This window comes from Meles meles, chromosome 6 (assembly GCF_922984935.1).
Source record: "Meles meles chromosome 6, mMelMel3.1 paternal haplotype, whole genome shotgun sequence".
NCBI lineage: Eukaryota > Metazoa > Chordata > Mammalia > Carnivora > Mustelidae > Meles > Meles meles.
In genome coordinates, this window is record NC_060071.1 from 105,413,545 (window position 1) to 105,427,121 (window position 13,577).

General features: G+C 38.4%; 1 protein-coding gene across 1 annotated transcript; it reads left to right on the forward strand.

Annotated features, from left to right (window-relative positions):
- The first annotated feature begins 618 nt into the window (after positions 1–618).
- On the forward strand, positions 619–1,423 carry LOC123944333 (UMP-CMP kinase-like). Its single transcript, XM_046009352.1, has one exon. It carries the CDS (start codon positions 621–623, stop codon positions 1,281–1,283), a length of 663 nt encoding a protein of 220 aa, XP_045865308.1. The 5' UTR covers positions 619–620; the 3' UTR covers positions 1,284–1,423.
- The last annotated feature ends 12,154 nt before the right edge of the window (positions 1,424–13,577 follow it).

Below are 13,577 nucleotides of genomic sequence, written 5' to 3' on the forward strand. Positions count from 1 at the left end.
ATTCTCAGACAACCTCCATGGCCCAGATCTTACCTGCCACCCAGACACATTCTTTCCTTCCTTGTGACATTATACTTACTTACTTAATAGAAAGTGATTTGCTATGCAAATAGAATCGCCAGTTTAAATGCTCTCTCAACGGTCTCTTCCGTGAAATCCCTAGAGATCTCTATTCATAATGAAGTCATAACTAATTTAGACATTGGTGTTCAGGTATGTCTGAGCCTAAATCAAGCTATAAGTGGAAGTATCAGAGTGCCAGCAAAAGAATTAAATTGATGTAGGCAAGATTACTGGGGTTGAAACCATCAAAGTTCTGAACCTTTACCCAAACTGGTACAATACCCTCTAAAATCAGAAGTTAAACAAAGACTAAAACCCAAAGTTGAGAGCTTAATGGAGAAAGGACTCATGATCCTTTGTTACCATCCTTGTAATATTCCTAAATATTCCTATCTTCTCAGTAAGAAAACCCAATGGAGCTCCCGCCCCGCCCCGGCCCGGCCCGGCCCGGCCCGCCCCGCCCCGCCCCGCCCCGGCCCGCCCCGCCCCGGCCCGCCCCGCCCCGGCCCGCCCCGCCCGCTGTCAGCTCTCCTCAGCGTCGGGCGGAGGCGCCGTGTATGTTGAGCTGCTGCGGCCGCAGGCTGCTGCACCTCCTGGGCCTTAGCTTCCCGCTGCTGACCCGCCGGCCGCTTTTTCTCTGCCCTCACCGCCTCATGAAACCGCTGGTCGTGTTCGTCCTCGGCGGTCCTGGCGCCGGCAAGGGGACCCAGTGCGCCCGCATCGTCGAGAAATATGGTTATACACACCTTTCTGCAGAGGAACTTCTTCGTGATGAAAGGAAGAACCCAGATTCACAGTATGGTGAACTCATTGAAAAGTACATTAAAGATGGAAAGATTGTGCCAGTTGAGATAACCATCAGTTTGTTAAAGAGGGAAATGGATCAGACAATGGCTGCCAATGCTCAGAAGAATGAATTCTTGATTGATGGGTTTCCAAGAAATCAGGACAACCTTCAAGGTTGGAACAAGACCATGGATGGGAAGGCAGATGTGTCTTTCGTTCTGTTTTTTGACTGTAATAATGAGATCTGTATTGAAGGATGCCTTGAGGGGGGAAAGAGTAGTGGTAGAAGTGATGACGACAGAGAGAGCTTGGAGAAGAGAATTCAGACCCATCTTCAGTCAACAAAGCCAATTATTGACTTATATGAAGAAATGGGGAAAGTCAAGAAAATAGATGCCTCTAAGTCTGTTATGAAGTTTTTGATGAAGTTGTGAAGATTTTTGACAAAGGAGGCTAACTCTAAACCTAAAGGCATCCTCGAGATCATGCTTGAATATTGCTTTGATAGCTGCTATTACAACCCCTTTTTAAGGCAATTTTAATCTTTCATAATTACATCTCAATTAATGGCTGGAAAGTATGTAGTAAGACAAATTAAATTTTTTATCTTAGATTTTTTTGGCTATAAGAGTAGACAGTGAATTCGGGTCTAACTTCATCTTAGCTATGGTGCTCACAAAACAAAGAAGGATATCAGCTTAGTTCTTTGTTTTTACTCAAAAAGCATATCCCTTTTATAGTTTGTGCCTTCTGTGAGCAAAACTTTTTAGTATGTCTATATATCCCTTTAATAATTACAACATGTTAGGATTAGGGATTCCCCACTTCCTTGTTTTCTTGCAAGTTTTAAATTTCCAACCTGTTAAGCGAATTTGTGGACCAAATTCCAAAGGAACTTGTGTAGTTGGTTCTTGGAAAATGTGTTTGGTAAACTCATGAAATGAATTCCTAGAAGTGTTTTAGTATATATCAAATAACTGACCATTTCTTATAGAAAGGTAAGAAAATAGGCTTTGTTTTATTACAACTTATACAAAGTTGTGGGACAGGGCATCTTCTTTGCTTCCAGGGATTGGGATGGGGTCACTGGGAGTTCAGAGCCTGGCAGATTTGTCAGCTTTATTCTGACATAAATCTGAGGGTAGGGGGCAAGGATCACATCTAATGACCTGTGCTCCTGTGCTCTATTATGTAGTGTTATTAATGATTTAAATTGATCTTAACAAAATTCCTAGCAGTGGAACCTTGAAATGCATGTACGAGGTTTATGGTAAATGATTGGTTAGCGTTTTGGTAACACTTCATTCAAAGTGTTTTTGTTTGTTTTTTAGACTAAATGTAGGGTTGGTATGTAGTAAAAACATCTAATGGTTAATTTCCCATTTGTTTTTTATTTTCTTGAATACTTTTTTTTAGTTATTTGTTTAAGGAGATTAGAAATCATTGCACTTTGGTCAGAAAAATAATAAATATATCTTATAAATGTTAAAAAAAAAAGAAAGAAAACCCAATGGATAGCAATATAAACTCATTCAGGATCTCAGAGGCATAAATGAGAGTCATTTCCTATTTCCTTGTTATTGTGATACCAACTGGTCTGCTCTAATACAATTCAATTCTGTTACTAACCACTCAGAATTAACATCAGACTCCACAGGCTTAAAGGCACAGTATATAACTATCCCATTTCAGAAACCAGGCTATATGCACTTCTGACCAACTGGCTACAAATCCAGGGGGTTCTCATGACCCCTCCCCCTTGGGTTTGAAATTCACCAGGATGACCCATAGAACTCAGGAAAATATTATACTTACAATTACAATTTTATTATAAAAGGCATACATCTTTTATTATAAAAGATATAAAAAGATATACAAATGAAGAGATATAGAGTGAGGTGTGGGAGGATCCTGAATGCAGCGTTTCCATGACCTTTCCCTCTGGAATCAGGGTACCTTACCTTCCCAGTACACTGATGGGTTCACCAATCAGGAACCTAGAGTTTTTATTGGGAGTTTCATTACAGAGGCACATTTGATTGAATCACTGGCCGTGTGATTGAACTCTGTCTTCATGCGTCCTCCTCCCCTCCCCTGAGGTCAGACTAGCTCAAATCATCAAGCATCTAATCACATGGCTGTCCTTTTTGGTGACCACGTGCCATCTTGAGTCATTTTACCTACTCAGGTGTTATCCAAGGAGCCCATAAATAACAAAGAAACTCCTAACCTCAGAAAATTCCAAGGGCTGAGTCTCTCTCCCAGGAATCAGGGATAAAGGCCAGTAAAATTCTTTATTATAAAATTGACCACGCTGTGGACTTTGGCTGTCATTCTTTTTATATGCCTAACATTTGGAGTAGCCGGTGTGGGGTAGGGATAGAAGGATGTTAACTTCATCTGCCAATACTTTTAGTTATCAATATCAGTATTATAATCAGTATCATAATCTCACCAACAACGCCAATGTACAGTATGGTAGACGTAACCTGAAAAATAAGTTAAAAGAGACTGGTACATTCTTAGCGTCCCATTTAGTCATTAATAGTTTAGTCCATCAACATATCCTATAACCAAAATGTCTCCCAAGGTGAGGTTACTCAGGTTTGCACATTTCCATTTGATCTCCTCAGGTTCCCAAAGCAACAGTGGTCTCAAGCGTAAACACACACACACACACACACACACACACACATACACACACGAATATTATTCATCCATTAAAAGAATGAAATCTTGCCATTTGCAATGACATGGACCTAGAGAGTATTATTCTAAGTGAGGTAAGTCAGAGAAAGACAAATACAATATGATTTCACTTACATGTGTAATTTAAGAAACAAATGAACAGAGGGGGGAAAAAAGAGGAAGGCAAATCAAGTGGATTGGGCCGCTGCCTTCGGCTCGGGTCGTGATCTCGGGGTCCTGGGATCGAGCCCCGCATCGGGCTCTCTGCTCCGCAGGGAGCCTGCTTCCTCCTCTCTCTCTGCCTGCCTTTCTGCCTACTTGTGATCTCTCTCTGTCAAATAAATAAATAAAATCTTTAAAAAAACAACAACAAAAAAGAAACAGACAATTAACTAGAGAACAAACTGATAGTTACCAGAGGGGAAGTGGGTGAGGGGGTTGGGTGAGACAGGTGATGGGGATTAAGGAGTACCTTTGTCATGATAAGCACGGGGTGATGCATGGAAGTGTTGAATCACTATATTGTACACCTGAAACACCGTATGTTAACTGGAGTTAAAATAAAAAATTTAAAAGAAGTGATCTCAACAATACATGGTTTCATCTTTTCAGGATCTAGTATGATTGAAAGACAACTTTATCTCTTGCTCTGTACTAAAGTGCAGAGCTAATGTCCTAAGTGCTAATGACTATTTTATTTCCCTCATTGCCTTACCCACGTACTCATTTCTTTATTCTCAGTTATAATTCCTCTTTCTTTCTGTTTATGTCCAAACTTTTCCACCTGTGGAAGGGATGTTAGGTTAGGCCACTGTGTTGGTCCAGGTTATCAGCAGTGGTATTAGTCTGTCAAGTGCCTCCCACTCGGTCCACACGCACTCATATAAGGTATGGTTACATAAGTACAGAATTAGCGGGTTATTTCTTTTTCTTACTTTTTTTTTTTAAAGACTTTATTTATTTATTTGACAAAGAGAGACACAGCGAGAGAGGGAACACAAGCTGGGGTAGTGGGAGAGGGAGAAGCAGGTTTCCTGCTGAGCAGGGAGCCTGATGTGGGGCTCGATCCCAGCCTGGGATCATGACCTGAGCCAAAGGCAGATGCTTAATGACTCAGCCACCCAGGCGTCAAGTGGGTTATTTCTAACACTGGGCAATATAGCTGCTTTCAAAGGCCAGCCAAATATTTTATTATATACTACCTGTAATAGCAAATCCAAATATGATTTCATCCTTACTGCCTCTGTGACTATATTTTGTAGTTCTAGATTTGTGTTTTTCCTCCCTTAGTGTCCCTTTGGATCAAAATAGTCAGAACTTGTTTGCCTTCTCCTGGGAAAATCAATAAGATATTTGACTTATTTAGGCCACAAAGGTTTTTGAGGTGCCCTCTTACCTTTCACAAGTCCTCAACCAGGGCTTGTGATTCTATTCTCACGAAGTATGTGAATGACCTTTTTGTTGTGTTCCAGAGAAGAGGTAAGCTTCACAACTAATTCTTCTATAACTTACTGTTGTAACTTTAAAAGAGGTAAGATTTCCAAAGAGATGTTACAATTTCATTATTAGCTAGGATATGGTTTATGCAGAGGTAAATCCCCTACTCTTTCGATAGACTACAAACTATTAAAAAAATTCCCCCAGACTAGTAATATGAGACAATTAAGATGATTCCTGGATTTCTCTGGCTACTGAAATTACCGTGCTATCATATGACTTAACTAAATCATGGGTAACCAAATCACTTCCCTATGAAGCACATGATTAATAGTCTTGGGTTTGTCTAAATATGAATCTTTCTACCTTTTTTACTTGAGGGATCCAAACAAGCCTTAGGTATTCTGATTCACCTAGGAATTCAGCAAACACCAATAGCTTACTACAGTGTCTTGACTCAGTGATGAAACCTACTGGCTTTGCCTAAGACCGCTATTTTGCAGCTGCTATACTAGTGGAAATTCTTATTGACTTGATTTTAGGGTCTTCCTAAATCTAGTGATCCCTCATGCTGTATAATCTTTTTTTTTTTTTTCACACTGAAAACATGCAACATTTTCAAGCAGTAGGGTTACCTCTTATGAAACCCTGTTATATTCTCCCATTCATCATTGTGGTCCTTTCAATTCTGCTCTTCTCCCATTATCTGAAGAAGAACTTCACAACCGTTGCACCTCAGTTTGTGAACTATCTGTGCCCCAAACTGATTTACCAAAATTCCTCTAGAAAATTCAGACTTAGTCTAGTTTGTTGACAGTCATATCTAAAAACTGAAACAGGAAAATATCAGATGGCATGCACTAGACCAGATCTCATTTCACCTCCAAAATGGGATCTTTGTCAGAGGCAAAAATCTGTTATGTGGGAGAACTCACTGCACTCATCAGAGCTTGTCAATTAGCGATGGATAAAAAGAGTTAACATATACATTGGTAGTAGATTTGATTTTGGGTAAGTCCATGGATTGGAATGCTTTGGATAGGGGTGCCTGGGTGGCTCAGCGGGTTAAACCTCTGCCTTCAGCTCAGGTCATGATCTCAGGGTCCTGGGATTGAGCCCCCACATGGGGCTCTCTGCTCAGCAGGGAGCCTACTTCCTGTCTCTCTGCCTGCCTCTCTGCCTACTTGTGATTCTCTCTGTCAAATAAATAAATAAAATCTTAAAAAAAAAAAAAAAAGGAATGCTTTGGATACAACAAAGGTTTTTAACTTCCGTAGGAAACCCTATTAAGAATGGCGAGCAGCTTAAAGACTTCCGCGTGTTCCAATGCTTCCTAAGGAGGTAGCTATTGCAAAGATAAGAGCACATGTAAATGCTTAGGCTGATCGCTATGCCTGAAAGGCAGTGCTTGCTAGGATCCTAGCACCCATGAAACCCTGATCTTTTTCTGGGTCTTTTTCTGACCCTGGCCAAATCTTTTCAAGCATTCAAAAAGGTTATTTTGAATGGCAATAGTTGGTTTCAGAGTCAGAAAAAGATCCTGGGAGAAATCTGAATGCAATCACATGAGAAAATTCTCTGGCACCCTGGCTTCTTCATAGCATAAGAAGTTCTCCAATGGCAAATAGCAAAATATTTACAAGAAATTATCCCCCCCTCCCCTCAGAGTCAGAACACATTGAGTACCTTGCTTAATGAACAATTGCATGGAAATACCTGAGGATGTTTCTGATTCATGTTGCATTTGTCACCAGCATAGTCCTGGTAAAATTGTGAAGATAGGATATGGACAAGAGCCCAAACCTCTCTCCTTTGAATACCTCCAAACTGATTTCTTGTATAGTCTCCCTACAAAAGATATTTTGAAAGTCAGATTTATTGTGTGTATATTTATAATGTGTATTTGAAAAATTTGCCTTTTTAGCATACAGTTCTGTGAGTTTTGAGAAACATGTAATTACTACCACGATGAAGATTAGAATATTTCTGGGGTGCCTCGGTTGCTCAGTTGTTGAGCAGCTGCCTTCGGCTCAGGTCACAATCCTGGGGGCCTGGAATCGAGCCCCACATTGGGCTCCTTGCTCAGTGGGAAGCCTGTTTCTCCCTCTGCTTACACCCCCTACTTGTGCTCTCAATCTCTGTTAAATAAATAAATAAAATCTTTTAAAAAAATTAGAACATTTTAATCACTTGAATTGGTTCCCATATTACATTTTGTCCACAGTCCTCTGTCTAGCCTCAGCTCCTAGAAACTACTGACTAAAGCTAAAACTAAAATTAAAACTAAAAGCTTTTCTCTCCATTTTCCAGAAAGTCACATGATCCGAATCATACAGTACGTACCGTTTCAAGTCTGGCTTCTTTCACTCAACATAATTATTCTGAGGTTCATGTATGTCATTGTGTACATCAGTAGTTCCTTTTTGTTGCATGCTTGGACCACAATTTGCTTATCCATTCATGTGTTGAAGATTTATTTACAGTTCTTTTATGGTTATAAATAATGCTGTTATAAACATTTACATACATGCCTTTATGTAAACATATATTTTTATTTCTCTTAGATAAATACCCAGAAGTGGTATTGCTGGATCACATGGTAAATGTATGTTTAACTTTATAAGAAACTGTCAAACTTCTTCCTAAAGTGGCTTTACCATTCTCATACAGCAATGTATCAGAGTTACAGTTGCTCTACATTCCTTGTCAATACTTGGCTGTTGTCATTACAAAAAAATTCTAGCATAATAGGTTAAAACTTCATTGTGTGTGTGTGTGTTTTTTTAAGATTTTATTTATTTATTTGAGAGACAGAGTGAGAGAGAGCACGAGAGGGGAGAAGATCAGAGGGAGAAGCAGACTCCCGGTGGAGCTGGGAGCCCAACAAGGGACTTGAACCCAGGACTCTGGGATCACGACCTAAGCCGAAGGCAGTGGCTTAATCAACTGAGCCACCCAGGTGCCCCTTCATTGTGTTTTAATTTCCTTGATGACAAAATGATGTTGAACATCTTTTTATGTTCTTCTTTGACCTTTATATATCTTGTTTGATGAAGTATCTATACAAATCTTTTGCTCACTTAAAGATTGTTTTGTTTTATTATTAAACATTGAGACTTGTTAATATATTCTAGAAATAAGTCCTTTATCAGATATTCCTTTCACAAACACTTTCTCCCAGCCTGTGGCTTGTGTCATATTTAAGAATCCAAAGTAACAAGTCTTAGGTTTTCCATTAGACATTTCCTTGTTTCAGGTTTTGCATTTAGGTTTATGAGCTATTTGGAGTTAATTTCTATAAATGGTGTGAAGTATGGATTCTATAAATGTTCCAGAATCATTTGTTGAAAAGACTCTTTTTCCTTTTCTCTAATGAAAGTCTCAGAGTCAAGGCTTTCTTAGTGACCTTGCCTTTCTTTCCTTGGCAGTCAAACTTCGCCTTGGCAGGTCTTACTCAGGAGAGAGTTTCCTTCTCTCATCTTCTGTGTTATTGCCAAACTCTGTACTTGTGTTATAAACCACATTACATTTCTATATTTTTACTTTAGACAGTCTTATAAATGAAATAACACAAAATTTTTATGTTCACCTTTATTTTAGTGTTTCTGGGATTCTTCATTTCTTTTTATAGATCCAAATTTCTGATATGTTCCTTCTGTGTGAAGAAATTCCTTTAGTATTTCTTGTGGCACAGGTCAGCTGGTAATGAATTTGACCTGCTATTATTTAACTGAAAGATCTTTCCTTCAGCTTCATTTTTGAAAAAATACTTTTTGCTGAGTATGGAATTCTGGTTGACAGTTTCTTTCTGTAAAAATGTGCCTTTACTATCTTATGGCTTGCATAGTTTCTGACTAGAAGTATACTAGTATTTGTCTTTATGTCTTTGTATATAATAGGTTTTTTATTCTGGCTACCTTTAAGATTGCTTTTTTCTTTTTCTTTTTGCTTTTCAGAAGTTTTCTTTTCCCTTAGTATTTGTTCTACTTGGGGTTCTCTGATCATCTTTATCTATAGTGTGATGCCTTTTTTTTTCTTTTAGTTTTAGAAATTTCTCATCCATTATTTCTTCCAGGATTTCTTCTGTCATGTTCTCTCCGTCTTCACCTTCTAAGATTCCAATATTTGTAGTTAAAACGTTCATTATTGTCTCACATATCTTGACTACTCCATTCGTGTATTTTTTAAATCCATTTTTACAATGTTTTAGTTTAGCTAATTTCTACTGATCTTCTTTCAAGTTCACTGATTTTTTCCTCAATTACCTTGAGTCTATTTATAAATCCATTGAACTCATTCTTCACCTGTGTTTCTGTGGCTCTTAGAATTAGTTCTAATAGTTTTTATTTGTTATAGTTTCTTTCTGCTGAAACTCCCCAAATGTTACACTAGCGCCTCTAAGATATTAAGCATAGTTATTTTATTTTAATTTTTAAAAAGATTTTATTTATTTATTTGAGAGAGAGACAGAGGTCGAGATCACAAGTAGCAGGCAGAGAGAGAGAGGGGGGAAGCAGGCTCCCTGCTAAGCAGAGAGCCTGATGTGGGGCTCGATGCTAGGATCCTGAGATCATGACCTGAGCCGAAGGCAGAGGCTTAACCCACTGAGCCACCCAGGCGCCCCAAGCATTTAAACACCCTGTCTGGTTGTTTCAACATCTATATCATCTCTGTCTGATTCTGTTGATTATAGTGGGTTTCTTTTATTTGTTTTTTTGTGTTTTATAATTTTTGTTGTAAGATTTACTTCTTTTTTTTTTTTAAAGATTTTATTTATTTATTTGACAGAGAGAGAGAGAGAGAGAGAGATCACAAGCAGGCAGAGAGGCAGGCAGAGAGAGAGGGGGAAGCAGGCTCCCCGCCGAGCAGAGAGCCCGATGTGGGGCTCGATCCCAGGACCCTGAGATCATCACCCAAGCCGAAGGCAGAGTATTTAGGCTAGGAAATAAGCACTCTTTTTCTAGGCTGTTTGCATGTGGGATTAAGTCAATATTATCAGGATTTGAGTTGGGTTTGGGTTCTGTTGCTTTGTGATTACCTTTAATGCACCCCAAACTTCACCTTCTTTCAGCATTACCTTTTGCTCAGGGGAAGGGTTGGTATTGATGGATTTCTCTTAGTATTTCAGTTATCCTTAGCTTTTAGCCTTCCTTGTGTGCCTGTGCCAACGAGGTGATCTCCATTCTCTTGCCTTGCTCCCAGGGTTAGACTTCTTTGCTTATTACTTGCTGCATAATACCCTAGTAGGAATTTTCTGTTTTCTGGTCCGCTTTCAGTCTTAGACTGGTCTTCTGTACCTACGTCTTTGGGGGTGAGATTTCTCAATGATCTTGTCTATCCTCCTTTGGCAGTCAAATTCTGCCTTTTATCTTAGTGAATTTTGTGTAGAAGAAAATTTCTTGCCCTTCCCCCAATGCTAGGAGATCTTTAATGGTCTGGGCCCAGGACTGCTTGCTGCTCTACTCTCAAAAGTCGAGGGTTTCTTCTTTTACCTTTACCTCAGCTGCAATGGGTCTTCACCAGTGTCCTGTATATGACAAGATTTTCCACCACTGTCTCAGTATCTTAAATATGGGAATAGGGACTGTATAGGGTTTTGTACCTTTTCAATAGGAAGTGGTGACTTCTTCATGTATGCATTGCTGAAGGAGGTTTTTAACCAGCCTTCTGACTTGTCCCCAATCTTTCTTGTCAGTAGCTAGTGGAAGTTCTTGGAGAAGACCCTGTGAGCAGGTATAAACTCCATCTGCATCTGCTGCTCCTAGGTTTTACCCTCTCACAGGAGTCCAGTAAGGGGTTAATTTTCAATATCTATAAAGAACTTATGCAACTCAATATCAAAAAACTCCCAAACAATCTGATTAAAAAATGGGCAAAGGAACTTTTTTTCCCAACAAAAGACATACAGTTAGCCAACAGACACATGAACATCGCTAATCATCAGTGAAATGCAACTCTTTCACCTGCTGTAATGGCTAAAATAAAAAAGACCAGAAATAACAAGTGTTGGCAAGGATGTGGAGGAAAAGAAGCCTTCACACACTGTTGCTGGGAATGAAAGTTGGTACAGCCACTGTAGAAAACAGTATGGAGGTTCCTCAAAAAATTAAAAGTAGAAATACCAGAGGCTCCTGGGTGGGTCAGTTGGTTAAATGTCTGCCTTCAGCTCAGATCATGATCTCAGGGTCTTGGGATGGAGTCCCACATTGGACTCCCTGCTCAACAGGGAGTCTGCTTCTCCTTCTGCCCCTCCTCCCACTTGTGCACACATTCTCTCTCTGTCTCTCTATCTCTGTCTCTCTCAAATAAATAAAATCTTAAAAAAAATAGAAATACCATATGATCCAATGATCCCACTATTGGACATTTACCCAAAGAAAACAAAAACACCAATTTGGTGTTTGGCAAGATATTTGCCAAATTTGGCAAGATATTTGCACCCCTATGTTTATTGAAGCATTATCTATAGTAGCCTAGATATGGAAGCATACTAAGTGTCCATCAATAGACAAATGGATAATAAGATGTGGTATATATACACTATTGAGTATTATACAGCCATAAAGAGGATGATTTGTGGCATTTGAGAAAACATGCATGGACCTAGATGATATTACCCTAAGTGAAATAAGTCAGACTGAGAAAGACAAATACTGTATGACTTCACTCATAAGTGGAATCTAGAAAAAAAGGGGAAGAAACAAAAAACAGAATCATACCTGTAAATATAGAGAACAAATTGATGGTTGCTAGATGTTCTTTTTATATTTTGGATATTAATCTCTTATTGGATATATTTGCAAATATCTTCTCCCATTTACTGGGTTGTCTTTTTGTCTTATGGATGACTTCCTTTGTTGTGCAAAAGCTTTTCATTTTGACATAGTGACAAACCAGAAAAATGTTTCTATGGTGATGTCAAAGAAATTACTGCCTGTGTTTTCGCCTAGGATTTTTATAGTTTCAGGCTTAGATTAGGTCTTTAATCCATTTAGAGTTTATTCTTGTGTATGGTGTTACAAGGTAGTCCAGTTTCATATTTTGCATATAGGTGTCCAGTTTCCCAGCACCATTTACAGAAGAGACTGTATTTTCCCATATTATATGCTTGTCTTTTTGTCATAGATTAAGTGACATTGATTAATCTTGGGTTTATTTCTGGGCTCTCTATTCTGTTCTATTAGTCCATGTGTCTGTTTTTGTACCAACGCCATACCATTTTGATTACTACAGCTTTGTAATATACCTTGAAATCTGGAATTGTGATACCTCTAGCTTTATTTATCTTTCTCAAGATTATTCTGGCTATTCAGGGTCTTTTGTGGTTCCATACAGTTTTAGTATCATATGTTCTAATGTTGTGAAAAATACTATTGGTATTTTGATAGGAATTGCATTGAATCTATAGATTTCTTTGTGTGATATGAACATTTTAAAAAATATTTTATTTATTTGACAGAGAGAGAGAGAGAGAGATCACAAGTAGGCAGAGAGGCAGGCGGGGGGGTGGGGTGGGAAGCAGGCTCCCTGCTGAGCAGAGAGCCCAATGCGGGGCTCGATCCCAGGACCCTGAGATCATGACCTGAGCTGATGGCAGAGGCTTAACCCACTGAGCCACCCAGGCGCCCTGTAATATGAACTTTTTAACTATAAATTTTTCCAACTTGTGAACAGGAGATATCTTTCTATTTGTTTATGTCATCTTCAGTTTCTTTCATTAGAATTTTATGGTTTTCAATGCATATCTTTTTCCTCATTGGTTAAGTTTATTTCTTGGTACTTTATTCTTTTTAGTAAAATTGTAAGTGGTGTTCTTTTCTTAATTTCTCTTTTTGCTATTTCATTATTAGTGGATAGAAAGGCTATCAATTTTTGGATGTTAATTTTGAATCCTGAAACTTTATTGGATTTGTTTATCAGTTCTAATAATTTTCTGGTGGAGTCTCTAGGATCTTCATGTCATCTGTAAATAGTGACAGCTTAACTTCTTCTTTACCAATATGGATGTCTCTTAGTTCTTTTCTCTTGTCTAATTGTCATGGCTAGGACTTCCTGTATTATGTTGAGTAAAAGTGGCAAGAGTGGACATACTTGTCTTATTCCTTATCTAAAAGAAAGGCTTTTCAATTTTTCACTATTGAGTATGATGTTAGCTGTAAGTTTTCTTATACTGCCTTTAGTATATTGAAGTATGTTCCATCGAAACCCACTTTAGTAAGAGTTTTTCTCATGAACAGATGTTGAATTTTGTCAAATGATTTTCTGCCTCTCAGATAATCATATGATTTTTATCCTTTGTTTTGTTAATAGGGAGTGTTACATTGACTGACTTTCAAATATTGAACCATACTTACATCCCTGGAATAAATCTCATTTAATCATGGTGAATGATCTTTTTAAGGTACTGTTTTATTTGGCTTGCTAATATTTTGTTGAAGATTTTTACATCTATGTTCATTAAGGATAGTGGCTTGCAGTTTCCTTTTTTATAGTGTCTTTGTCTAGTTTTGGTGTCAGGATAATGCTGACCTGGTAGAATATATTTGAACACTTTCCTTCCTCTTCTATTTTTTGAAATAGTTTAAAAAGAATAGTTATGAACT

What these genes read in the sequence shown, in the direction of transcription:
- LOC123944333 (XM_046009352.1), top strand. Translation starts at nt 621, where the DNA reads ATGTTGAGCTGCTGCGGCCGCAGGCTGCTGCACCTCCTGGGCCTTAGC.